General features: G+C 40.6%; 2 protein-coding genes across 4 annotated transcripts; both read right to left on the bottom strand.

Annotated features, from left to right (window-relative positions):
* Nucleotides 1–791: 791 nt before the first annotated feature.
* On the bottom strand, nt 792–26,770 carry ZNF501 (zinc finger protein 501). Of its 2 annotated transcripts, XM_012470752.2 has the most exons (3): nt 26,590–26,770; nt 8,298–8,382; nt 792–5,469 (listed from the first exon to the last, which is right to left on the bottom strand). In XM_012470752.2, exon 3 carries the CDS (start codon nt 5,286–5,288, stop codon nt 4,473–4,475), a length of 816 nt encoding a protein of 271 aa, XP_012326175.1. In that variant the 5' UTR covers nt 5,289–5,469; nt 8,298–8,382; nt 26,590–26,770; the 3' UTR covers nt 792–4,472. The 2 variants fall into 2 exon arrangements, with proteins under 2 accessions (XP_012326175.1, XP_012326174.1); XM_012470751.3 differs by lacking the exon at nt 26,590–26,770 and having other exon boundaries at nt 8,298–10,111.
* Nucleotides 16,476–27,161, bottom strand: ZNF502 (zinc finger protein 502). Of its 2 annotated transcripts, none has more exons than XM_012470748.2 (3): nt 27,004–27,161; nt 19,978–20,091; nt 16,476–19,421 (listed from the first exon to the last, which is right to left on the bottom strand). In XM_012470748.2, the coding sequence occupies exons 2-3, from the start codon at nt 20,030–20,032 to the stop codon at nt 17,842–17,844; spliced, it is 1,635 nt and encodes a 544-aa protein (XP_012326171.2). In that variant the 5' UTR covers nt 20,033–20,091; nt 27,004–27,161; the 3' UTR covers nt 16,476–17,841. The 2 variants fall into 2 exon arrangements, with proteins under 2 accessions (XP_012326171.2, XP_012326172.2); XM_012470749.2 differs by lacking the exon at nt 27,004–27,161 and adding an exon at nt 20,206–20,225.

Below are 27,161 nucleotides of genomic sequence, written 5' to 3'. Positions count from 1 at the left end.
GACTGGGAGAAAATATTTGCAAAAGACCTAGCTGATAAAGGGCTGTTATATAAAATATACAAAGAACCCTTAAAATTCAATAATAAGAAAATGAGCAATCTAATTAAAAAATGGGCAAAACCCCTAACAGATACCTGACCAAAGCTATACAGGTGGCAAACGTGAAAAGATGCTATAATCATATATTATTGGTGAACTGCAGATTAAAACAATGAATACCACTACATACCTATTAGAACAGTTACAAACCATGTGTGGTGGCTGACCCCTGTAATCCCAGCATTTCGGGAGGCTGAGGCAAGCGGATCACTTGAGGTCAGGAGTTCAACACCAACCTGCCTAACATGGTAAAATCCTGCCTCTATGAAAAATACAAAAATTAGCTGGGCATGGTGGCAGGTCCCTGTAATCCTGGCTACTTGGGAGGCTGAGGCACAAGAATTGGTTGAACCCAGGAAGCAGAAACTGCAGTGAGCCAAGATCATGCCACTGCACTCCAGCCTGGGCAATACTCAGTCTCAAAAAAAAAAAAAAAAAAAAAAAAAAAAAACCGAAACGTTAAAATCCAAAACACCAATACCACAAAATGTGGCAAGGATGTGGAGCAACAGGAACTCTACTTCATCATTGATGGGAATTCAAAATGGTACAGCCATTTTGCAGACATTCTGACAGTTTCTTACAAAGCTAAACATACTCTTACAATATAATCCAGCAATTTCACTCCTTAGTAATTTATGAAAATGAGCTGAAAACATATGTCCACACAAAAACTTCAAGTAAATATTTACAGCAGCTTTATTTATAAATGACAAAAGATGGAAGCAACCAACATGTTCTTCAGTCAATGAATGGGTAAATATAGTACATCCGTACTGTAAGGTATATTGCCGAGTCAAAATGAGGAAACTGAGGCCAGTATAAGAAAATGAAAATCCAATTTATTCAGCTCTCGGGCGAGGTTCTATGGTCCGGGAAGGGGCCAGAGAAGTCGCGCTGGGCTTCTCAGGGCATGGAGTTTTATAGGGAGTGGAGGTAGTTGATTGGTTATCAGGGAAACAGAAGACAGTCTCATTGGTTATGGGGAGACAGGGCGCCGATGGGGTGAGCCGCTATTGGTAGCCAGGCGGGGCTATTGGTGGGTCGACTGGCTGAGGATGTCCGCGGTGAGCTGCTGTTGGGCAAGTCTTTGGCGGGATTTCTAAATTTTGGCGGGGTTGAGTGCAGAATGCATAGGTGGGTGTGGGGAGCCCGCACGGAGAGGCCAGATGCTGAGTAATGTGTTCGGAATGATGACGTCGTTATCAGGCGCGGAGAGGGATGGGTGTGTCTATTTGGCTCCCGGAGAGGCAACCAGCCTTACACATACAATGGAATATTATTCAGCACTAAAAAGAAATGAGCTAACCAGCCATGAAAAGACATGGGAGAACCTTAAATGCATACTATTAAGTGAAAAAAGGCAACCTGAAAATACTACATACTTAATGGTTGCAACTATATGACATTCTGGAATAGGCAAAAGTACGGAGACAGTAAAAAAATCAGTGGTTTGGGAGGCAGAGATGAGTGGATTATGAGGTCAGGAGATCGAGACCATCCGGGCTAACAACGTGAAACCCCGTCTTTGCTGAAAATAAAAAAATTGGCCAGTTGTGGTGGCACGTGCCTGTAGTCCCAGCAACTCAGGAGGTTGAGGCAGGAGAATCGCTTGAACCCAGGAGGCGGAGGTTGCAGTGAGCCAAGATTGTGCCACTTCACTCCAGCCTGGGTGACAGACCCAGACTCCATCTCAAAAGAAAAAAAAAAATCAGTGGTTGCATGGGTTAGCACGGAGGGAGGGATAGGCAGAACACAGAGCATTTTTAGGGAAGTGAAACAACTCTTTATGAAACTATAATGGATGCATGCGTATCATTCTATATGTCAAAATCCATAGAATATACAAAATCAAGAGTGCACCCTAATGTAAACTATAACTTTGGGTGATAATGTGTAAAAGTAGGTTGCACCACTCTGGTGGAGGATGCTAACAGGTAGACTATGCGTGTCTTGGGGCAGGGGATATATGAGAACTTTCTACTTTCTACTCAATTTCACTATACATTCAAAACTGCTCTAAAAACAGTCTTAAGAGAAAGATGTTTGCTTAATTATACTTATATTTGTAAGAAAAACAACAAACATAAAATTGGTTGTCTATGACAGAATGAGGGGACAAGTGGGTGGCTGACTGGAAGACTTTTCACTGTTTAACTTTTTGTACTTTTAGAATTTTAAGTCATAAGCTTGTATTATCAAGTCAAAAAGATGAATGAAATTTTAAAAATAAGTAAGGCCAGGTGTGGTGGCTTACGCCTGTAATCGCAGCACTTTGGGAAACCAAGGTGGGCAGATCACGAGGTCAGGAGTTTGAGACCAGCCTGACCAACATCGTGAAACCCTGTCTCTACTAAATATACAAAAAGTAGCCATGCATGGTGGCATGTGCTTGTATACCCAGCTACTCAGGAGGCTGAGGCAGGAGAATCACTTGAACCCGGGAGGCAAATGTTGCAGTGAGCCAAGATTGCACCACTGCCCTCCAGCCTGGGCAACAGAGTGAGACTCTGTCTCAAAAAAATAAATATATAAAATAATAAATAAGTAAAAAGATTAAACCCTCTGAAAATCCTCAGGAAATAATTTTTAAATGGTAAAAATGTTATATACAAAGCTATTTCACTGCCAAATTATTATTACTAATGGGAACTCACACCATGACAGGCACCACCATTAGCAGATTCTCTGATTTATAAAAAAAAAATTAATATAAATATCACACAGATGGGGAACAGGTCAAAAAATTATGAAGAGACCAATGAAATGTTGGGCAACCATTAAAATAAAGTTTATAGAAAGTCTAACATACTGCTACATTGTTATGTTAAAAAGCAGGCTATAGTACTCTAATATAGTACAATTATAATTATTTTTAAAAGGGAAGCAAAAAGAGCTATGCAGAAAAGAAAGGCTAGAATAAATACACTAAGGTGACTATTTGCTGAAAGTACGCAATTTTAATTTTTTTCATTTCTCTGATTTTATCAGTGTATTTCAATAAGCATACATTAAGTTGAAAAAAATAAATCTTTACTTTTTAAGAATGGTTTTGACAAATTTAGCATCTCACATTAATAGCAAGGTTTAATGGTAGGAAATTACCTGCATGTGACTTTGGTATTATAGAAACCAGAACTACACTTTTGATAATAAGATACATATTTGAGATTCAACTCTGACATTATGTGTTTGACTTTGAGGAAGTCAAACTCTTTTTTTTTGACTATAGGATGTGAATAGTAACTCCTACCTTTCTTGCAAGGATGCTTTTAGCATTAGAGGTGCTTGTTTACATTAAAGAGCCTAGCACAGCCTAATGCACCATAAAAAGTATCCTTTCTTTGCTTTTTTATGGCTTTTAATGAGCCAGTCTTTTAATTAGGCACTCCAACCCATCAACTTCCCCAAAACACTGTTCTCTCCTTCCTTTGACAAGTGGCTAGTTGTCAGTCAGTGGCATAGCTTGCTGGAACCTGGGATCTTAATATCTTCCAACCACATCTTCCCTTAAGAGACTACATTTGGTGCTCTGCTCCTAGAACTCAAAACAAATACAGCCCCATCCTCATCTACATGCTTATATTCTCCTCTATATTCCAGTCCTCTCTACTGTCATATGCCTTCTCCTAATCATCTGCTGCCAACCCTAAACACACACAGAAGTCCCACAACTTGAGGTTTTATTTAGTTAATGTCAGAGAGGCTTTCCTTTTAATGCAAAAGTAAAACTTGGAGCTTAAAGTCAAATTAAACCTAGTAATAAAAAGTATCAAAATCTAAATGAAGATCTTGAGGGTATCCAGAAGCACACATCAAAATGTCCACTTAAATCTCAATCGGTACCTTATTTTCTCTTATTAAATCTGAAATTTCTCAAGGTTAAACCAGTCTACATTATATTATCCTATTTAAACCTAGACATACAGTTTAAATAGACTTCTGTAGATTAATTATGAAATCACAGCCCAATTACAAAAATGTCCTTAAGAAATAATATATTATGGAACCAAACAACAATGCTGATTTGTCAGTCAGATTTTAATATTTTAAATAAACTTTTAGAACAGCTAATTAATGGCAGTTAACTGTCACACAGAACTCATTTTATTCTCAACACAACCCTAGGAAATATCCCCATTTTTCTACTGGGGGGACAGGGAAACTGAGGCTCAGAGGGGATAAGGTTACACCCATTGAGCAGCAGATAAGGCATCAAACTCCAGATTAGGACACATTAGGACACAACACTTCTTGTTCAAAATATAAAATATTCATATTAGCTGCAGATTGACTCTTACAGTCCCAGGAATTTAGGAGAAAAAAACAGATGCTTTCATACAAATCTTTCCACACTCATTATATTCCAAATTTTACTCTCCAACATGAAGCCTCTGATGTCGAAGAAGTGCTGAACTGTGTCTAAAGGATTTCCCACATCCAACACATTCATAAGGTTTTTCTCCAGTATGAATTTTGTAATGCTCACTAAGGTGTGCTTGTTTGCGGAAAGTTTTTTCACACTCACTACACTTAAAAAGTTTCTCTCCAGTGTGAGTCCTTTCATGTTCAACAAGAGAAGAGTTCTGAGTGAAGGCTTTACCACATTGACTGCATGTATAGGGCTTCTCTCCTGAATGAATTCTCTGATGCTGCATGAGGCATGCACTCTGATTAAAAGCTTTCCCACATTCATTACACTTAAAAGGTTTATCTCCAGAATGACTCCTCTGATGACGAGTAAGGCATATGCTCTGACTGAAGGCTTTGCCACATTCTGTGCATTTATAAGGTTTCTCTCCAGTATGAATTCGCTGATGTTTAATAAGGGATGGGCTCTGACAAAAGGCTTTTCCACATTCACTGCATTTATAGGGTTTCTCTCCAGTATGAATTCTCAGATGCTGAACAAGAACTGCTTTTGTTTGAAAGGCTTTCTCACATTCATTACATTTATAAGGTTTCTCTCCCGTATGAATTCGCAGATGTTGAGTAAGATTTGACTGTCTGCGGAAACAAGTTCCACATTCACTGCACACATAGGGCTTCTCTCCTCTGTGAATCCTCTGGTGCTGGGTAAGAGATGATCTCTGAGTAAAGAACTTTCCACATTCACTACACTTTGAAGGTTTCTTCTGCATGTTAACTCTCCGATGTTTCATTTTGAGTGATATTTGGCTGGAATTCATGCTGCTTATAACACCAAATTCATACAGTAATACTGTTCTCCTAGGAAAGGTTACTGTTTGTGTGTGCTAACACACATGCATTGCTATCCTCTCCTTCATCCCTGAAGGATTTCCCTTCCTCTTCCTTGTTCAGCATGCTTTCTCAATTTCTCCAAAAGTGAACCCCTGATGACCAGCCTTTCTGAAGAAAGAGATTAAGTAGTGACAGGTCTTAGGAATTCTATAAAATTCCCTATTATGATTGATTCTGAAACAATCAAATACTAAAAACTAACCCAGGTAATTTGGGATCATCCATATTTGCATCCATCCACAGTCATAAATAACTGGAAAATGTGAAAGGAATAAGTATCCTAGACTTGGGAAAATTAAGTGTTTGGGAAACTTATTGTCCACTTACAGTCCCTACTCAAAAAAACAGAGGAATAATATTCAATTTTCTTAGGTTGCCTATTAGTGATAATCAAAGAGTTTCCCTTCTAAGACTTCAAATGTGATCCAGGCTGTAACTTTCACTAGGCCTATCTCACCAATCCTTCTTTATTCAGTCACCTTTCCAGGTGTTGCTTTGGATCTCTCTTTCTCTACAAAACATTCACCATCTATAGTTCTCTCTCTAGGTCCAACTGGAAACATATGGGTTTGAAAACTAAAGTCCTGCTTACGTAAAGAGAATAAGATATCGCTGTTTTGTTTCAGGAAAATTAGAGAAAAGTGGTCCTTAAAGAAGAAGCTTTAATTGGACAGTAACTTGACTACAGCATCATGGTCCAGGAGCTAGCCCTCACCTTGGTAGCCAAAGAAATACTTCAGAATCTGAAGTATATTAATCAGATTTATAAGGAGAATGAGATAGAATATAAAGTGACTTTACTTATTTACAAGGAAAAATTTTTATGCTCAATATAGAGCTGGTTAACACATTCTCTGGACTTTAGAAAAACTGTCTGGGAACCTAATCATTGTCATCAGGGCACTCTTTGGGAAGTAAAGAACTGGAGAAAGAATAAATTACTTAATTGATCATAATTAAATTATCATCAAATTTTGAAACCCTGGTGCCCTAAATAAGCCACACAGAATTAAAGAATGAATATTCAGGTGCTGCACATCAGAGCAACCTCTTCCCTAGGTGGTGCTGGACACTAACACATTCTTATTTTCTGAGGCCGATTTTTATCTTAGTTTTCTAATCATGTAAATTACACATATATAACCTCACTTTAAAATATTTAGATAATATAGAAGCATATAATATAGGCCAGGCATCATGGCTTGCACCTATAATCTCAACACTTTGAGAGGCTGAGGCAGGGCCGGGTGTAGTGGCTCATGCCTGTAATCCAAGCACTTTGGAGGCCAAGGTGGGCAGATCACCTGAGGTCGGGAGTTCAAGACCAGCCTGACCAACATGGTGAAACCCCGTCTTTAAAAAAAAAAAAAAGAGAGAGAGGCTGAGGCAGGAGGATCACTTGAGGACAGGAGTTTAAGAGCAGCCTGGACAACATAGTGAGATGCTGTCTCTACAAAAAATAAAAAAATTAGCTGGGCGTGGTCACGTGCACCTGTAGTCCCAGCTACTCCGTAGGCTGAGGTGGGAAAATCACTTGAGCCTAGGATGTTGAGGCTGCAGTGAACCATGAGCATGCCACTGCACTCCAGCCTGGGACACAGAGCAAGACCCCATCTCTAAAAGAAAAATGTTGTTAAACAAGCATATAGCTACCATTACCACACCCTAACCAAAAAATTGTATTATTTTCCCCATAGATTATCAAGTTTGAATTATCTTTTTTCAGTCCTTTTTTCTTCATATTTTCCTACACACATATACCATTTGATTCTCTTTACATAAATGAAATTGTTCTACAGGTTCTGCTCTGCAATTTGCTTTTTTCCCCCACTAAAAAATGTTTCTTAGAGATCACTTCATGTTGGTACATATGGGTCTACTGGGGCTGAGAGTCAACTGATACACACTGGTTTATCTGTACAAATTGTTCATGGCCAGAGATGGGCCTGGGCAATGCCTGTACCATACTGTTTGTTAAATATGTTGACTATCTTACCTAAACCTATCTATCTCTATCTGATGTATTAACTTACAGCATGAATATGCTATATACAAAAACAAACTCAAGTTGGTTTAAGCAACTAGATATAAAACCAAAACCTAACCACATTTTTAATTCCTCTACTCTTATTTTTTCAAAATAAAAAGGTTTTTTACTTATCATACAAAGAATGTGTGCTCATTCTATTAAATGGTCAGCTACTCCAAAGTGGAAATCATTTGAAACCCACCCACAGAAAATAGTTAGTATTTTGATGGACTTTCTTCTAGGTATCTCCTGATGCATAAATATATATACATACTTATGTGTATATATATTATACATACATATCAAACTAGACCAAATTCTTCAGGACACAGTCATATTCTCTTCACAGAGTTCCCATAACCTAAGAATACAATTTATCCAGTACTATTTTACTGAGTTTGACCGACACTCAGGCTCCACATTGCCTTTTGATGGCCAGTGACAATGTCAGTTGCAATAACTTAAGCTCTTGTTCTAAACACAGCCAGAAGCCCATTCCATATTCTCTGGGAAAATGCCTAATCATATTTGCAAAGGGTCTTCCAATAATTTACTACCCATATTATTAGATTCAATCACTACACCATTAAGGCATCATACTTAGCAGTTCAATAAGTGGTTTAAAGATGTGCTACCAGATGACTGCAGTCTTGAGTTCAGGTACCCTTAAGAACTCAGTGCACTCTCAGACCTGTCCTATAACCAATTATTCCATAGCCTTTTCCACAGTGGGCCACTCTCACTGATTTGAGTAAAATGGTATCAATTTCTGGGTGGTTCTGCATTTTCAGTCTGCTGGGTCCACATATAGTAGACATTGGTGGGTCCCACTACAGGTCTGCCATCACTTCTGATAGCAGTCTCACAACCACCACCATCCAGGGCTCTCTAGTTAGAGTTAACTTACCAAGAGACAGGTTGTTAGGAGCACAAGTAATACTGGCTTTTCTCCTTGGGGCTCTTCTCTTGAGGAAAGGCAGGAATTTGAGGCACTGAAGAAGGAAAAAGAACCACTAATAAATTGCCAGCCTACTTCCTATACATTCTGGATTCAGGGTAACTCAAGAACATCCCATCTGTAACCAAATGACCATTGTAAGTTTAAATGAAAGAATATCATTATTATCCTAGAGGAGTATCACCAACGACAAAAATTAGTGAGTGGGTAGACTTCAGGGAGATGCGGCAATGCACAAAGAAAGAGGGCAGGTCCTTCTAAGGACTAAGCATCTGGAGTAAGTATTTCTTTATAGGACATCAGCTTGGAGCCCAAAGGCTCCCCAAAGCCTACTGGAAAAGCCATTGATTTCAAAAGTCAAAGACTGCAGGACTACAGTAGAAGGCAGTAGGACCAGAAATGGACTCAGTCAAGAGGTGTGAATTCTAGTCTCAGCTGTTACTAATTTGTTCAGAAATCTGAAGCAGGTCACTCACTCTCATCCATTTCTTATTTGTTAAATAAAGGTGAAAATCTAGAAAATATTGAAAGCTTCTTCTAGTATCAACATTCTGCAGTGCTTTGATTCTATATACAGATGGGAAAAGAGCAAAAACCTCAAACCAAGCCCTTCCAGTCCATCCTTGATTGAGTCTATTTATTCATCATTTGAAAAGTACTAAATGAGCTAGCAGTGAGGTGAGTGGGTCTTGTTTAGAACCGGCTGAATCAACAGCAGGGAAACTTACTGTCAGTTATCCTCCTATAATTAGAATTGGGGGAATTTCTGGAAAATAAGAGGATTGCCTTTGTGTGAGGACCATCTGCTGCAAGATGTTAAGGACCCCTCATAAGGAAAAGGTTTCAAGAACCCCTCCTAATGTAAAGAACACTGTATTCAAAGGCAGGAACCTTGTTTCCTGTCTAATATATCCCAATCCACTCGCATATTTTAACTGACACTGAACAAACTGTTTAATTATTTTCAAACTTCTCTTTTTTTCCCCGTTTGATCAAATAAGGCACCGATTATTTTCAAGCTTGTATATTTAACCTTTAATATTTAGCTCAAATGTAAACCTCGACACCTCTTCCTTGTGGGAAATTTTTCTTAACTTTTCCAAGGCACTGTCTTCTCTACATTCTCAAAGAATTTTACATGTTTCTACTGTAGGATTTTCTACTCTGATTATATTATCTTCCTCCACCAAACATACAAGTATGGCATGGGTTCTGGGGCTAGGACTTTGAACAAGTTACCTAATGTTTTTTTGCTCCCGCTTTTCAACGGTTAAATGGAGACGATAACAATAAGTACTTTCAGGGTTGTGGTGACGAATGAGTGGGTAACTCCATGGCAACTTTTTAGAAGAATGCTAGCTGGTAAGCATTAAATAATGCCTGCTGTTAAAGTATTATTATAGTGTCTAGTACAAGTCTTCATACAGTACCTAATTTGTTGCTGTTAAAGAAGAATAAATAATGAAGGGAAGGTGATAACTCTTGCATATACTTATGTCAACCCGCATAACTTTTGGAAATGGCAAGGCAGGAAACAGTTTTCACTTCTGGAAATCAGAAAAGTAAAGTGCCCAGAAGTTCACTGACTTGCTCAAGGATGTACAAATCGAACCCAGGTCCCCCGACTCCCAGCCTAGGGCTCTTGAACAACCTCTCCTTTCTTCATGGCAAGCTTGCCCCAGGCCCCCAGCCTCTGCTCCAAAGGCCCTCCGGGATGGAAGACGCCCTGCGTCCCTAGGGAGGCGCTGGAATCTACCCACAGCAGCCGGGCACAGCAGAAACCGCTCACCGTGCGCTTCCTGCGGCGCTCCCCTCCTGCACCTAGCAACACTCAGGTCTCTGGATGCTGCCGGGCGGACTGGAGCAAGTCCCTGACGCCCCACGCTGGCGTGACGTCAACAGTCCGCGCCTCTCGGCCAATAACGGTTACCGTCTCCTCTCTAGGAAGGCGGGAGCGGCTTCCTCTCTGTGGTTCCTCTCCGCCGGAAAGCGGAGGATTTTGGTCCTGCGCCGGGGAAGACCGGCGCTAGAAACAGCCTGCGAGCCCACCTGACGGGCGTCTTCCAGCATCGGGAAACGGAATGGAAGTCAGGAGGGTCGACCACAAGGAGCTCTTACTGTGCATCAGTCCACCTGCAAGTCCGCTGCATTTAGCTTCCTATGTTACTGTCCGTTGGGGATTCTCAAGGCTTTCACAAAACTGGCTTTCACAAAACTGGCTTCCACCTTCCTCACACATCCTCACCTGGAAGAAAACTGACCTTGTCACAGGAATCCCTGACACTTTACTGACCCAGAATGTTTGTTCAAGTGGCCAAAAGAAGAGCTCTACAGGCCAGGCGCGGTGGCTCACGCCTGTAATCCCAACACTTTGGGAGGCTGAAGCAGGCGGTTCACCTGAGGTCAGGAGTTCGAGACCAGCCTGGCCAACATGGCGAAACCATCTCTCCTAAAAATACAAAATTAGCCGGGCATGATGTATGCCTGTAGTCCCAGCTACTTGGGAGGCTGAGGCAGGAGAATCACCTGAACCTGGGAAGTGAAGGTTGCAGTGAGCTGAGATCATGCCATCCATCCTGGGTGACAAGAGTGAGACTGTCTCAAAAAACAAAAACAAAAAACCTCTCTGCTTTGGGCTTGAATCCCCGATTTTCGGTGTTTGAACTTTGCAACTTTACCTCTGTGCCTGTTTCCTCACTTATTGGGTATAATAATGGTACCAAATTTCATAGGGTTGTTGTGAGGATTAAATGAGGTTAATAAAAAATTAGCTGGGCACGGTGGCGCCTGCCTGTAATCCCAGCTACTCAGGAGGCTGAGGCAGGAGAATTGCCTGAACCCAGGAGGCGGAGGTTGCGGTGAGCCGAGATCGCGCCATTGCACTCCAGCCTGGGTAACAAGAGCAAAACTCCGTCTCAAAAAAAAAAATGTGAATTAGTAAGAACATCTAGTATTTTTTAAATCTTTGGTGAATGTTAGGACTATGATCTGTTTGTCAAATCCCAGCTCCAGTCCCTATTGTTCGGCCTTGGCTTCAGTGACTTTTCAAGACCTGAAGGTAGCATACCAATCCCTTTCTACAAAACTTCAGATCTTGCTGGCCCTAATTCAGGAAATATTTGCACACATGGGCTCATCTTGATGGGTAGAGTCCAGAGATGAAGGCATGAGCAGAGAGTACCTTATTCACTTCCAAGCATTCCTTCTGATCTGCAAGCTCAGGACAATGGGGTTGTGTGCATACCATCATATCCCTAGTGTGCAGCATATAGTAGTGAACACTTCCTGAGTAAATGAGACGCAGCAGAGAAATTATCCATTCCAGACCAGGCACAGTGGCTCACACCTATAATCCCAGCACTTTGGGAGGCCAAAGCAGGCAGACCACGAGGTCAGGAATTTGAGACCAGCCTGACCAGCATGGTGAAACATCATCTCTACTAAAAATACAAAAATTAGCCAGGCATGGTGGCACGCACCTGTAATCTCAGCTACTCAGGAGGCAGAGGCAGCAGAATTGCTTGAACCCAGGAGGCAGAGGTTGCAGTGAGCCAAGATTACACCACTGCACTCCAACCTGGGCAACAGAGCGAGATTCCATCTAAAAAAAAAACCTATCCATTCCAATCTCTAGATGGCTGTTTTCCCAAAATTGAGTCCTTTTCGGACACAAATCAGGAATGATGGTGCCACAGATAGGCCATCACTATCTTTGGCTAAAAAGTGACCCTTTGTAAAACTGTCAGTTGACATGCCATGTATCAATAATGTTAAGTTTCCTTGACTTTCTGGGTGTCATATTCTCAGCACTTGTTTGGAATCAGAGAGCAAGTTCTTCCCTCTAGCCCTAACATCCCACAAGCCACAAGCCAGAGAGCCTAGGTCCAATTATTTATTCCCCAAACATTAGGGTTCAAAGAATCTCCAAATCGGCAGGCTATAGTGTGTGGAAGAGATTAAGTCTGGAGTGAGGTGCCCTAGGTAGAACAAGTAACTAGAAACACTAATCTGGACTTTAATAGTTTGGGCTGAGCTTCTTTCGATGAGGTGGAAAATGAATGGTAGGGATGGACACCAAAAACATTCCATGAAACTAAAATAACCTTAGCCCTTATGTGGCCAGTGGACGAAATAAATGAAACTAATGCCACATATGGTCAAGATTAGGTTTCTGCCTTATGTAGAAAGTAGGGGCCAAAATGTATAATCAACTTACTTGTCACCCTCACACTCAGGGAAGTCTGAGATTCTGATAACAAAAATCTTATACAAGTGAGCTCCTCACATCCTCAGGATGGGGAAAAATTGGAGTACTAGGTTGCTGGGACAAGTCCTAATGTGTGTGACAGATTATATTTTTACTGAGAACGACAGCAAGGAAAACCAAGCTGGCCCCCAAGCGGAAAACCACTCAGGGCATTTTGAAGTAGTGGAAAATGTATGCATATCATATGATGGTTAAGCCAATTCTTTAAACACAGGATACGTGACCCTGCCCCCATTGCTCCCTTGTGGAGAATGCTCATGTGCTGTGAGAAAACACAGAACAACTGCTCATTAATCACCTGTTTGACAGAGAATAAATATGTGGATCAGAGTCTGTTCAAGGCTCTCAGCTCAGAATGCTGTTAGCCTCCTGATCCCACTTTGCACTGTATCTTTGTGTTTGTTTCTTAATTCCTTCAGTGCCACTGGTTTGGGGTCTCCATAACTGAGCTGATCTCGGTACTAAGTGGTCAATTCTAGGCTGGATGCTGTGGCTCAGGCCTGTAATCTAAGCACTATGAGAGTCCGAGGTAAGAGGATCACCTGAGGGCAGGAGTTTGAGATGAGCCTGGGTAACATAGCAAGAACCTCTCTGTAGGTTTTTGCTATAGATACAGATATTAAAAGAAAATAAACTTTTAAAAAATTAGCCAGGCATGGTAGCTCATGCCTGTAGACCCAAATACTTGGGAGGCTGAGGTGAGAGGATCGCTTAAGCCTGGGACGTCTAGGCTGCAGTGAGCTAGGATCATGCCACTGCACTCCAGCCTGGGTAACAGAGTGAGACCATCTCAAAAAAAAAAAAAAAAAGTGGTCAATTCTATAAAAAATAAAGAGACATATGGAACAGAGGTATGACCAACAAAGAGAAAAATGAATGAAGTACAAGGACACTGTAGTTTAAACCTCATCTGACACTGGTAATGTGGTCTTGAGCAACCCAAATCATATCTTTTCTCTTTTGTTCTGAGGATCTGATGTGGCGTCATCCCTGCTGTGTCCTTCTGAAGTCATGAATTAAATTTCGGTGTACCAAGAAAAAGCAAAACAAATTCTTTATCATCCCAGAGCCCAGAAGCTCAGGAAGTGCTTCCACTTTGGAACTTTTTTTTTTTTTAAGGAAGTCTCTCTCTGACACACAGGCTGAAGTGCAGTGGCATGATCCTAGCTCACTGAAGCTCCAAACACCTGGATTCAAGTGATCCTTCCACCTCAGGTTCAGCGTCCAGAATAGTGAGGACTACAGGCATGCACCACCATACCTGCTTTTTTTTTTTTTTTTTTGTAGAGACAAGGTCTTGCTATGTTTCATGGGATGCTCTCAAACTCTGGCCTGAGTCAATCCTCCCACCTTAGACTCCTGAGTAGTTAAGATTACAGGTGTGAGCCACCATGCCTGGCCAACTTTGGGATTTGTAAGCTCCAGATGCTCTCCTGCTAGGCCAGCATTGCTCTTCAGTTCCTGCTTATTATTTAATAGATATTCTAATTGACACAGATATGCCTCTGAAGCTGCATGCATTTTCCTCATCCTGTTGACCCTGACATCAATATAATTGAAAGCATTTTGTTAAACTGTAATAGGCCTTTTAAATCTCTAACAAAAAAATATTACTTTTTCTTAGGGGATCCTGTTTAATACAACCACACACTCTGCATCTTAGGGAAAGTTTAGAATTCTTGCTTCTGGCAGACATTTCATGGATACACATACTCACCGCACCTCCTTCTTGCTGACAACTGGGGACCTAAGTCACAACCTGCAGACTGCCACAGAAATGTCTGACTCTTCATTGGAGTTCAACAAATACTTACTGAGCACCTCCTAAGTACCAGGCACTGTTGATACAAAGGTAAACAAATTTCACATTGTTGCTTCCCTAGCAAAGCTGAAAAAGGGAAAGATGTGTGAACAAACCATTATAATGCAACATAATAAAATGATGAAAAATACAAAAGACAGAGTAAAAAATACATGAGGTTAGAGACAGCTTTGAGATGTTGCTGAGCACATTCCTAAGTGACAAATGGGAGTTTTCCAGGCAAGCAGAAGCAGGGAAGGGAACTGAGGCAATAGGAACAGTATGTGCAAAAATGCCCAAGTAGAGTCCAGAGGTGATACTGCAGAATCACAAGAATTTGAACTAGGGAATAGAATATGCCAGGCAAGGAATGGCAGCTGAGAATGGTAATTCAGGCATGGGCCAGATTAGGGGCCTCACATGCCTTTTTAAAGGCCTAGTACTTTATTTTGAAAACAATAAAGCAGTCAGTTATGCTTACAATGATCAAGAAGAAATGTGAAAAATGGCCTAGTAGGGCAAGAAACTGCAAGACTATTAGATAATTTTTTTAAAAGGGAGTCCAGGCACAGTGGCTCACGCCTATCATCTCAGCACTTTGGGAGGCTGAGGCAGGCAGATTGCTTGAGCCCAGGAGTCCAAGCCAAGCCTGGGCAACATGGTAAAACCCATCTCTACAAGAAAATACAAAAATTAGCCAAGCATTGTGGCACATGCCTGTAATCCCAGCTACTTGGGAGGACGGCTTGAGCCTGGGAGGTGGGGGTTGCACATGTCCCAGCTACTTGGGAGGGTGAAATGGAAGGATCACTTGAGCCTGGGAGGTGGGAGTTGCAGTGAGCAGAGACTATGCCATTGCATTCCAGCCTGGGCAACAGAGTAATATCCCGTCTCAAAAAAATTTAAATTAAAATTAAAAATAAGGGGACTGGGCTACAACAATTGCAGTGGAGATGGCTTCCAGAGGTAGGAGATAACTTCAACAGGACACAGTGGTTGAATGGATATGAAGATTGAATAAGAGGGAAAACTGAGGGTGAGGGCAATGCCTAGGTTTGGGGCCATGCTGGAGTGACTAGGCACATCATGGGCCAACAACTGAGAGAAAATCAGGAGCACATAAATGCAAGTGTGAGAATATGGGGTCAGGGTAGTGGAAAGACCAGTTATTTACCTTTCTGTTTCCCCAGAAAGTGAAAACATGTCAGATTTTCTCAGTCTGAGAATTTAAAATTCAGGATCAAGTCTCCATTTGAGAAAATCTTTCCCACAAGAACTTACAGGTATTTTTTTTAATTTATTTTTTATTTTTATTTTTTTGAGAAAGTCTCACTCTGTCGTCCAGGCTGGAGTGCACTGGCACAATCTTGGCTGACTGCGGCCTCTGCCTCCCAGGATGAAGCGATTCTTGTGCCTCAGCCTCCTGAAATGTTTAGTTTTCATTTCTTTCTTAAGAAAACTCTCCCTATCCTCTCTACTCTCCACTCATAATTCTCAAGATGGCGTACAAATATTGCTATAACTATATATCAGGAAGTTTGAAGAAAGGTTCTGTTGGGCAATGGTTGATATATTAATTCATAAAATATTTACTGAATGGCCAGGTGCAGTGGCTCACACCTGTAATCCCAGCACTATGGGAGGCCGAGGCGGGTGGATCATGAGGTCAGGAGATCGAGACCATCCTGGCCATGGTGAAACCCCGTCTCTATAAAAAAAGAAAAAAAAATTTATTAAACATGTATTATGTGCCAGTAATTATACAGTGTTGTTATCTAGGAGGTATACGTACAGACTTTGCTTTTGACAAAATATTTTCACGAACATATTTAGAAAGCTTTTACAGTGTTACTTTTACTCATAGTGTATTAATATCAATTATGACTTCCCTTGTGGTAGGTTTTGAGAACATAATCTTTCTAGAAAGAGAAAAAGATAAATATTTATACCATATTCCCATTAATGGTAATTCATGACCCAAACCAATGCCTACAAGACAACTGCTCTAGAAAAAAAAAAAAAATCAATGATGAGTTCCAAATAACCAAGTATTCCAGAATCAACTTAATTTAGTTGTTTTTAATAGCTATATTTTAAAAATGCTATAAGCTTCACAGTTCAGAAACTATTTTAAATACCACTCAAAGGCAATCTTCTGGAGCTCAATTTCTGGGTAAGAGTGAAGAATATGAAAGGAATTTGGGAAATAATGGGGAAACCATGTCATTTCTCTCAAAAGAATAAAATACTGTCACAGTTAGTGGTAAAATGTGCTATCCTGATTTTCGGGGATTTGAAAAAGATTCTTTTAGAACTCTTTCCAAAGCCATTCCATGACAAATGCCAACACTTTCTTAAGCAGCCCCAACATCCAGCCAACTGAAAACTGTATCTTCCTTCATCACTAATGCTTTCTCCTAAAGACCAACAAACTAAGTCTCGTTTCATTAGGATGCTGTTAGTACTAGTGGGTATCTCTCCTGTGGTCCCTGTATATCAATAGCCTAGGCAAACTGACAATAGACTGGTGTACACCTCAGTACAGGCAGAGCTATGTAAGTGACTTGCTCAGTCACATGTGGACTTCCTGTTCTGAGGCTTATCACTCTAGCACAGACCCAATTCTTTCCTGGGTAGACATTATTCCTTTGAGATAGATACTGGGTATTCCTGGTTCTCTGAACAGGTATGACTGCCTTCCCATAAACCAACACCATGAATTCTAACTTGATCTCCTATTTCATTCTTAGCTCTGAGTCACCCCAAAGCTTGGAAGAATCAGGAAAGATTTTCACCCTGATAATGAATTCTTTACTAGCAGATCTATAGAGGTCTACCCAGTTGTTGCTTAATATCTCATTTTTTAGATGAATGAATATGGATTTTTTTGGTTCTTAATTGTTACTGTCTCCTCTTCACGGTACCACTTCCACAGGCTGGGAGCCTCCCCCATGGTAGCATGGTCAGGGCTGCCTCAAATATCCAGAGGCTACTTAAACTTAGCACTACATCAGAAGTGTGCCACTTCACACTGACAGGCAGTGTTTAAGAAAAACATCTCAATCTGCCAGCCAACGAGAATGGGTGACAAGTCAGAAGGTGAGGCAGGGTGTAGTAAAGGGAACAGAAGTGCTAACTTCACAAATGCCTCTTCAAGCTGTAAGAGTCACATGGGAAGACAGTGGCAATGTGCAGGCTTTATCTGAAAAACAGGAATTTCTTTCTACCCTGTATTCCCAGATGTCCACCTGGAGTAGGCTTTGCATTCCCTAAGCTCCCACCTCCATTTCTGGAAACATTCTTCTCAGAGTGCAGTAGCCAAGTCTCCTTTATCCTTCCCTCCAGGATCCCTACCTGCCCCTCTACTCCCAGTCAGATTTCCAGTCATCCTCACTAGAGAAACTGTCATAACCTAAATGCCAGTATTATTCACCACTATGAAGTTTCTGATGTCTGAAAAGGACTGAACTATGTCTGAAGAACTTTCCACACTCAATGCACTCATAAGGCTTCTCACCAGTGTGAATTCTGTAATGTTCACTAAGGTGTGCATACTTGCGGAAGGTTTTCTCACACTCACTACATTTATAGAGCTTCTCACCAGTGTGAGTTCTATGATGTTCAGTAAGAGATGAACTATGAGCAAAGGCTTTCCCACATTCTTTACATTTATAGGGCTTCTCTCCAGTATGAATTCTCATATGCTGAGTGAGGCAGGTGTTCTGATTAAAGCCCTTTCCACATTCATTGCATTTATAGGGTTTTTCTCCAGTGTGACTTCTCTGATGCCGAATAAGGCAAATGCTCTGAATGAAAGCTTTACCACATTCACTGCATTTGTAGGGTCTCTCCCCTGTGTGTATTCTCTGATGCTTAGTGAGTGGGGTGCTCTGAGTAAACGCTTTGCCACATTCCTTACACTTATATGGTTTTTCTCCAGTATGAATTCGCTGGTGTTTAATAAGAGATGGGCTCTGACAAAAGGCTTTGCCACATTCTTTACATTTATAGGGTTTCTCTCCAGTATGAATTCTCTGATGCTGAGAGAGGTTTGCCTTTGTTTGGAAAGTTTTCCCACATTCATCACATTTATGGGGTTTTTCCCCAGTGTGAATTCTCTGGTGTTGTGTAAGATTTGAGTGTTTTCGAAAAGAAGAGCCACATTCAGTGCATATGTAAGGCTTCTCACCTGTGTGAATTCTCTGATGATGAATAAGGTGTGTATTCTGATTGAATGCCTTCCCACAGCTATTACATTTATAAGGTTTCTCTCCAGTGTGAATTCTCTGGTGTTCAGTGAGATGTGAGTGATTGCGGAAGTAATTCCCACATTCATTACATTTATAAGGTTTCTCTCCAGTGTGAATTCTTTGATGCTGAGTAAGAAATGATCGACATCGAAACGTTTTCCCACACTGCTCACATCCATATGGTTTCACTCCAGTGTGAATTCTTTGATGTTGAACAAGGAATGAACTACGACTAAAGGCTTTCCCACATTTCTCACATGCGTAGGGTCGCTCTCCAGTATGAGTTCTCTGATGTTGGGTAAGGGATGAGCTCTGAGTAAAGGTTTTTCCACATTCATTACATTTCCACGATTTTTTCTGTGTGCAGAGAGTTGGACATTTACTTTGGTCTGAAATATCATTGCTGTGTATATTACTTGTTTCCCACTGATGCAGACTCTCTTCTGTAGAAACTCTGAGATGTGTAACAAGGCTTGAGGTCAGAAGCAAGCTTTTCTCTAAATTATATTCTTGACTGATAATTGCAGGGGGTGCTTCTTTGTGGATGAAAGTTATTGCCCCAATACCTCCTTCCTGGAAAAGGCATGATCCAGGAATCTCTCTAGGAGAGTTTTCCTTCAGGCCCTCACATGCATATTTTTCTTCAAATGTAGAATCTTGGTATTCATCCCCTTGGAAACTCTTTACTACTATCCCTGATGAGTCAGTTTTACAGACTTCCTGCTCTGGAACAGGCTTGTTCTTATTTACCCAGCCTGAAAGAAAACAGCAGAATGAATATCTCCTGTACAGGGCAGAGTGAAGGCCCCTGAAACTGTAAGACCTTAACTTTTGGCAGACCTCAGTAATGGCCTATGAGGAAGGGCCAGTAACAGCAAGTGTGGCAAGTAAGTTAGAGTAGCAACTGGTGGAAGAGATATGCATCAGGGTAATGTGATCACCATTAACAAGGAACTCCCATAGAAGAGGCAGCTACAGACACCCAAGGAGCAAGAGAATGAGACAATGGAGATAAACAAAAAACAACAATCAACATACAGGCTAAGATTAGGGCAAGACAGGAAACATGAATGGTTTGTATCCAGAGTGAAGAATGGGAGAATGTAAACGGGAAAATGCTGGAAATGAGAATGATAAAATTATTGCTAGGGAAAAGCTGGCTCCAGAGTTGTTCACCCACCCCTGCCCCCAACATCCCTGTAAGAGACAGTTATTTTATCTCCTGAGCCTCACCTAGCTTCTCTACTAAAATTTCGAAAGGCTTCCTGTTGGCTGGCTATTTCTCCCACTGCTTGTCTCTTGCTCACTTACCTGGACAAGTCTCTCTTGTAACCTCTCTTTCTTCAGCTCCTTGCATATTCAACATCCACAAATCGTTTTGTTGCTTTGATAGGAAAACACTTCAGGTTTGGAAAACTGGGAGCCCTGCTCATGGGGAAAAAAAGGTGTGGGAGGAGGAAGGGAATATTACTGTCCCAGTAAACAGAACAAAAGAAAGAGCTGTTGCCTAGGGACACTATCTAATAACACACACAATACCTCTCAGGATAACAATGTGGAAGCAACCGCAAATCAGCATTGGCTCATAGCCTCCTAGGCCTCCTAGGTTCACAAACCACATTTGTTAGCTATCCAAAAAATGGTAACATCAGACTAACATACTATTTCAGCACTTGATAAATAAATCAGAATGTTATTTATCACCTTTTTATAATGACAAAGATTAAATGAATAGGAATATTCACATCAATTAGTACATGCTGTCCATCACATAATAATCTATATGAAAAGTCAGTTAAATAGTTAGAAGCTGTATAGCAAAATGTCCTCATAGCAAGGCTTGTGCATTAAGTCTGATTTATCCACTTCTACCAAATGCCAAGGAGCTGAGATAGTGTTAGGGAATGCTATCTACTTGATACAAACTAGAGACACACTGATTGTCCTTTCTTCAAGATGTCATATCAATTAAAAAGTTTTTCTTCAGGTATAGCTCAGTGTCAGAGGACAGTCTGTAGTTAAAAGGAAACAAAAATAAATTTAATTGGGAAATAAGTTTTGACTTATGAAAAGGTTGCAAAAATACCAGTTTCCTTAAACGCTTTTTAAAAATGTCAATATCAAACTGTTCATTCAAAAAACATCTCTCCATTTAACCTTGAAGTGAGAAGCAGAACTGGCAGCATTATTCAAGGAAAAAAGGAAGATGCAGAGATGATTTTACTAGAGTCAAGAACTTGAAAGACATGAAAGAATAAAATAAGTCTGCTCAAGTACATAATACACTTGGTCTTGTGCACTTCTCAGTGAAGTCTGTGCCACTGCATTGAGTTTTAAAGGTTTAAGAAGATCCTTGGCTGGGAGCAGTGGCTCACATCTGTAATCCCAATACTTTGGGAGGCTGAGACAAATGGATCAGGAGTTCGAGACCAGCCTGGCCAACATGGGGAAACCCTGTCTCTATAAGAATACAAAAATTGGCCAGGCATGATGGTGGGTGCCTGTAAACCCAGCTACTTGGGAGGCTAAGGTGGGAGAATTGCTTGAACCTGGGAGGCAGAGGTTGCAGTTAGCTGAGATTGTGCCATTGCACTCCAGCCTGGGTGACAGAGTGAGACTCTATTAAAAAAAAAAAAGAAGATCCTATTTGGGTTTTCCTGATTCTCATTCACAGGAAGGACATAAAGGGACCTGTAAGCTACTATACAAGCCTACAGAGACTTATGCAAGTAGATTGGGATTTGAGTGACTAATCAGTGCTAGACACTGGAAAAGGAAGCCAGACACCCTGTCTGCCTCCAACTTGTGTCATAGCTGGACAAAGACATTAAATGAATGATTTCAAATATGGGAGTTACAAAACTGCAAGCATAGGGTACTACTGAATGTAGAGCAGAGGGGACCTAATATAGTCTGGGTCCCCTTTAGACATGTGAAAGGGAAAAGTAGAGACAAAATAGAACATACAAAAGTAATCAAGCTCAGTATGTTGGAGGAATAAAGGAGACACAGTAATGCTCAAGTATTAAGCACCAGAAATGAGACACAAAGCTTGAGGCAAGTCAGTTCAAGCAGAACCCTAAAAACCATTTTAAAGACTTTACCTTAATGTGAAGAGAAAGCCACAATAGGGATTTGAAAAAGTTTGATAAAAGACATGACATGGTTAGATCTGCTGTTTAAAGGAAACACATTCCTCTGTCCACAGCACAGAGGGTATGTGTAATGGTGGGGAGGGCAAGGTGAAGGTGAAGGCCAGAAGATCCCTTGTAAGGCTATTTCGGTAGTCTAGTATGGGGACTGGATTAAGAGAAAGAATCAACCAGAATGAATGAATATTGGTGGGATGGGTGAGAGAGGGAGAAGTCAACGATAATTAGCCAGTTTTGGATGATGACAGTCACCTTTAGTGACGGGTACACTGGTCTGGAAAGGAATAAGATATATTTAGTTTCAAATATCCAAATATAAAGTAGAACAGTGCATACACAGCTGAAAGACAGGAGAGAGGTATGGTCTGAAGAGTTTTATACATAAAAAAAAGTAAGTGAAATAACAGGAGTAACAGATAAAAACTTCAAAGCAATGTGGCTAAGAAAACTCTAACAGTGAGTCTAAACAATTAAAAGATCTCTAATTCCAGCAACGTGATGTAGCTCACACTTGTAATCCAAGCACTTTAGGAGGCCAAGGTGGGACAATCAATTTAGGCCAGAAGTTTGAGACCAGCCAAGGCAACATAGCAAAACTGCATCTCTAAAAAAAACAAAAATTAGTTCAGTGTAGTGGTGTGTATCTATAGTCCTAGCTACTAAGGTGGGAGGATCACTTGAGCCCAGGAGTTTGAGACTGCAGTGAGCTATTAATATGATTGCCTCACTGCACTCCAGCCTGGGCAACAAAACAAGATCCCATCTAAAAATAATTAAATAAAAGATCTCTAAACCTCTAAGAAATGTAAATAAAAATAATTTAACATATGATAAACACAGCATTTCTAATCACACAAAGATAGATTATTCATAAATCAAGTTGGCACCATTGCTAACTACCTGGAAAAAAAAAGTGTGACTACTACATCATGCCACACACCAAAATACACCCAAACCAATTAAAGGGTTAAATACAAAAAATAAAACCACAAAATAATAAAATATGACCAATAATTCATTGTAGGGTTAGCACTTTCAAGCATGATACAAAATGGATAGGACAAAAATTGATAAATTTGACAACATAAAAACAATACTCTGTATATCCAAAACACAAAGAAAATTAAAAGACAAGCTTTAAAAAAGCATTTTTCAGTTATATATCAAGGGATAGACAGACCTAATAAACACTTCTTAAAAATGAGTAAGAAAAAAAGATGAACCAAGAGAAAAATGGAACATACAAAAAATACACCAAGAATTACAAAAGGCCAATAAACACATTAAAAGTTCCGTCTTTGTGGTAAACAAAGAAATGGAAGCTGAAAGAATGAAAAATCATTTTTTACATCAAACTGGAAAATCTATTTTTAATGCTACACTCAAGATTCACAAAGGTGTAGGGAAAGAGTTTCTAACACATTGGTGGGAATGTAAGTTGGTACCATCTTTCTGGAGCTAATCTGACAATATACATCAGGTCTGAAGGTTGTAGCTTCAGTTATAGTGGGGATGTTATGATCAACATTTTGTGGATACAGCAATTCAGAACAGGATGCTCATTTTGTATATACACCACCTGTAGTGTACCTCAGAGTCATCAGTATGCCATAAGAAATGACTATACTCTGTCTGGGAACAGTGGCTCACACCTGTAATTCCAGCACTTTGAGAGGACAAGGCGCGAGATTATGAGGTCAGGACATCAAGACCATCCTGGCCAACATGGTGAAACCCCATCTTTACTAAAAACAAAAAAATTAGCTGGGCACAGTGGCTACCTGGCTACTCAGCTACGTGGGAGGCTGAGGCAGGGTAATCGCTTGAACCCAGGAGGTGGAGGTTGCAGTGAGCCAAGATTGCACCACTGCACTCCAGCCTGGCAACAGAGTGACACTCCATCTCAAAAAAAAGACTATATTCTTTGACCTAGTAATTCTACTAATAGAACTTTCTCAGAAAGATGTAACTTTCCAGAGAGAAGAGAAACAGAATTCTCCTGATACTTGTAAAAATATTCCCTGAAACGTACATGGAAATAAAAGTTTTTCTATTGGTAGACACTGAGGATTATCAAATTATGGTACTTCTAGTTGGTGAAAATTATTTAGACATAAAGATAATTAAAAATGAAAATATGTGATTATTGGGGAAAATATTTATGCCATAAATGGGAAAAACCCAGGATAGTAATATTTCAAGTATTAACATAATGTAAAACATATGTTTCTTAAAATATACATGTGACATGCCTGTGGTTCCAGCTACTCGGGAGGCTGAGATGGGAGGATCACTTGAGCCTGAGAGGCAGAGGTTGCAGTGAGCTGTGATAGCACCACTGCACTCCAGCCTGAGTGACAGAGTGAGACTCTGTGTCAAAAATAAAGAAATAAAAATAAAGAAATAAAATAATAAATTATGAATAATTTTCCCGAATGTCCTCTATTATGTGTATTTTGCTCTACTTTTAAGAAAATGAACAAATCTGTAAGAACATGTAGCAAATTATTTATTGTGATCATTTCTGAGGAATAAAATTATGGTAAACTTTTGCCTTAAGGCCTTTTTGTAATGTTTGAAAATTTTCCCATAGGAATAAATAACTTCTGTAATCAAAAAAAAAGTCAAAAAGTATAATCGGAAATGGCACAGAGATGTATGTACAAAGATCAAACTATTACTACAATTGTAAGATAAACAGGCAAATAAACATTGATAGACTAGCAAAGATAGTTTATAAAAGTATTAAAAATCATAATTTCAAAGAACATTCATGAGAAAATGTATTATGTTAAAACAGGAAGATACAAAACACTAAAACAAAAACAAGAAATATGCACACATATATTGGGACTAAGTAAGCACTCAATAAACAGAAACTATTGTTAATAAACAGATAAAACATACACATTTTAAAAAGACATAAAGAAAACCCACCAATATTAACACACTTATCTCTATGTCAGTTAATGGGTCACTTTAGTTTGTCCTTTATACTCTTCTATATATTTTACTTCTCCTTCAATAAACATATATTACTTCTATAGATAGAAAAAGTTACTTTTTAAAAACCCAGAAACAAACAAAAACAAAATGCCAGATCTAATGGCTATGGTATTGGCCTCCTACCCACAAGATGATAGCAGATTGGACTGGGAGTCAGGAAAGTCTGCTCTGCTAATAGCCCATGTGAATGGGCCTACATGACAGGCTATTTATCTGAAAAGGGTGACAAATTAGATAATATTTATGTGTCATTCCAGCTCTGATAATCTGTGAATCCTTGATGAGTTAATTCACATAAAGCATTCACATAAAGCATATTTTATCACATAGATAAAAAGATATCTACTCGATGGCAGGCACTCAACAGGGGTTAGATGCTATTATGATTGATACTAAAACCTGCAGAGAAAGAAAGACATCTTGGTGATGACCACATCCTTTCAATCATGGCTCATCTGAGCTGTCAGCAGTTTGTCTATGCCAAGGGTCAGCAAACCTTTTCTGTAACAGGCCAGAAAGTAAACTTGTTTAGGTTTAATGGGCTAAATGGGATACATAGTCTCTGTCTCAACTATTCAATTTTGCCTTTGTAATTTGAAAACATACATGTAAAATATGTTTGTTAAAACATACATGTGACATGCTTGTGGTTCCAGCTACTAGGGAGGCTGAGGTGGGAGGATCACTTGAGCCTGAGAGACAGAGGTTGCAGTGAGCTGTGATAGCACCAGTGCACTCTAACCTGGGTGACAAGAGTGACAGTCTTCTGACACTATGTAAATGAATGAGCTTGCCTGTGTTTTAATAAAACAGTTTTACTAAAAAAAGTGGTAGACCAAATTTGGCCCATATTTGCTGACTCCCAGGTCTGTAAGTTGCCCAGAAAGTAATGTACAGGTGCTTCTACAAATGCCTATTGTGGAATAATCTAGCTGTTAGTGATTTTAAGACGCTAAAAAGATCCCTCTGCAGATCTGGGGAAAGAGTGGTATTATCGGGAAGGGTAAAAGGAAAGAGGCTCTTAATAGCCCTATCCTGCTAACCTAATAGAGAGCAGGTTTCCTCCCTCTACCTTGTAAACTTTTTCCCTGATGCCACCTCTTTACCCCTCAATAATTAGCTAAAGGAGCCTAGGCAAGCTAGATGAGGATTTTCGAGAATTTTAAACAATCTCTCCAATGAGACCGCATTGAAATGTACTCTCTGAAGCCTTTCTTGGTCTGCATGTTGGCACCAAATAGTACACTCAACCAAACTGTGGCAGTACACTTAATCTATCTCTTATGCAGCCTTAGGTCACTTAGCGATGTGACCTGGGACAATTTTCTATTCTCTCTGTACCTCAGTTCCCTCACTTAAAAACGATACATAATATGCTGTTGTGAAGATTAAATTAGCACACATGCTTCAAACGTACCTGGTATACAGTGGGTGCTAAATGTTGTTTACAATATTACCACCAAAATCTGCTAATGCATATATCCCCCTACACAAGACTGGAAGCATCTTTACATTTGGCAGTCTCCAACCTCACTCTTTCTGCAGCCTCGCCCCTGAATTCCGTGTAATAGTTGGCCTGTAATGGATAGTAACCCTTCGTTGGGAGACATTAAGGCTTGCATACATGCTATCACATACAAGTTGTCAACTGAGCCTTGTAAAGAAGCAAGGAACAGACTTCTAGTACTTTAGAGATCAAGAAACAGTCTCTGTTCCCTCCAGAATTGTAACTCGGGTCTCAAGACTTCCAATGAGTGCGCTTTACCGTATCTGCAATCTCCTATAAAAACAGGCTCTAAACAAGCTTCTGAGCTACAGGATCGGCCGGGTGAAGAAACTGGTATCAGAACCGAGAATTGTGATCCCCAGGATCTCGTTTCCTGACATGGGTCCTAGGTCTTTATAACCATCCATCATTCACTCACTCATTCATTCATTCACTCCGCCATTTTCCTAGGCATCTCCTCTGTGCCAGGCATAGTGCTGGGTTTTGGGGTCTGCAGTGCTGAGCCTGCAGGCTGGGCTGCCTGAGCCGCCAGGAGTGCCCCAGGTCCAGGCGGCTCCCGTAGGCAGCAATTCGGGGAGGATCGAGGCCGGGGGGACTTCCCTCCAGCCCGCCGCTCCAGCCAAAGCTCGCCGGGGCCCCTCTTTCCCCTTCCCTGGGTCCCAATCCGCTCACTGTGAGATCCAGGTGCTCCCCGCGAAGCGGCGCGGGCGCTCCTACAGGTGTATGGGACCCAGGATACAGGCCTTAACTTCTGAAACCGGAAGAGTGGTGGCGCGGCCGGTAGTGCGTCAACAGCGGGCTCGCGCATCCGTCTTTGGATTCTCTAGGAA

The sequence above is a fragment of the Aotus nancymaae genome, unplaced genomic scaffold, assembly GCF_030222135.1.
Source record: "Aotus nancymaae isolate 86718 unplaced genomic scaffold, 86718_ANA_hifiasm-v0.15.2.pri h1tg000067l, whole genome shotgun sequence".
In the NCBI taxonomy this organism is placed as follows: domain Eukaryota; kingdom Metazoa; phylum Chordata; class Mammalia; order Primates; family Aotidae; genus Aotus; species Aotus nancymaae.
The sequence above is the reverse complement of the archived record's forward strand: the minus strand, read 5'-3'. Positions and strand labels throughout refer to the sequence as shown.

What these genes read in the sequence shown, in the direction of transcription:
- ZNF501 (XM_012470752.2), bottom strand. Translation starts at nt 5,288, where the DNA reads ATGAATTCCAGCCAAATATCACTCAAAATGAAACATCGGAGAGTTAAC.
- ZNF502 (XM_012470748.2), bottom strand. Translation starts at nt 20,032, where the DNA reads ATGTTGAATATGCAAGGAGCTGAAGAAAGAGAGGTTACAAGAGAGACT. An exon ending in TACAAGAGAGACTTGTCCAG is followed by an intron (nt 19,422 to 19,977) that starts GTAAGTGAGCAA and finishes GTTTTCTTTCAG; the next exon opens with GCTGGGTAAATAAGAACAAG.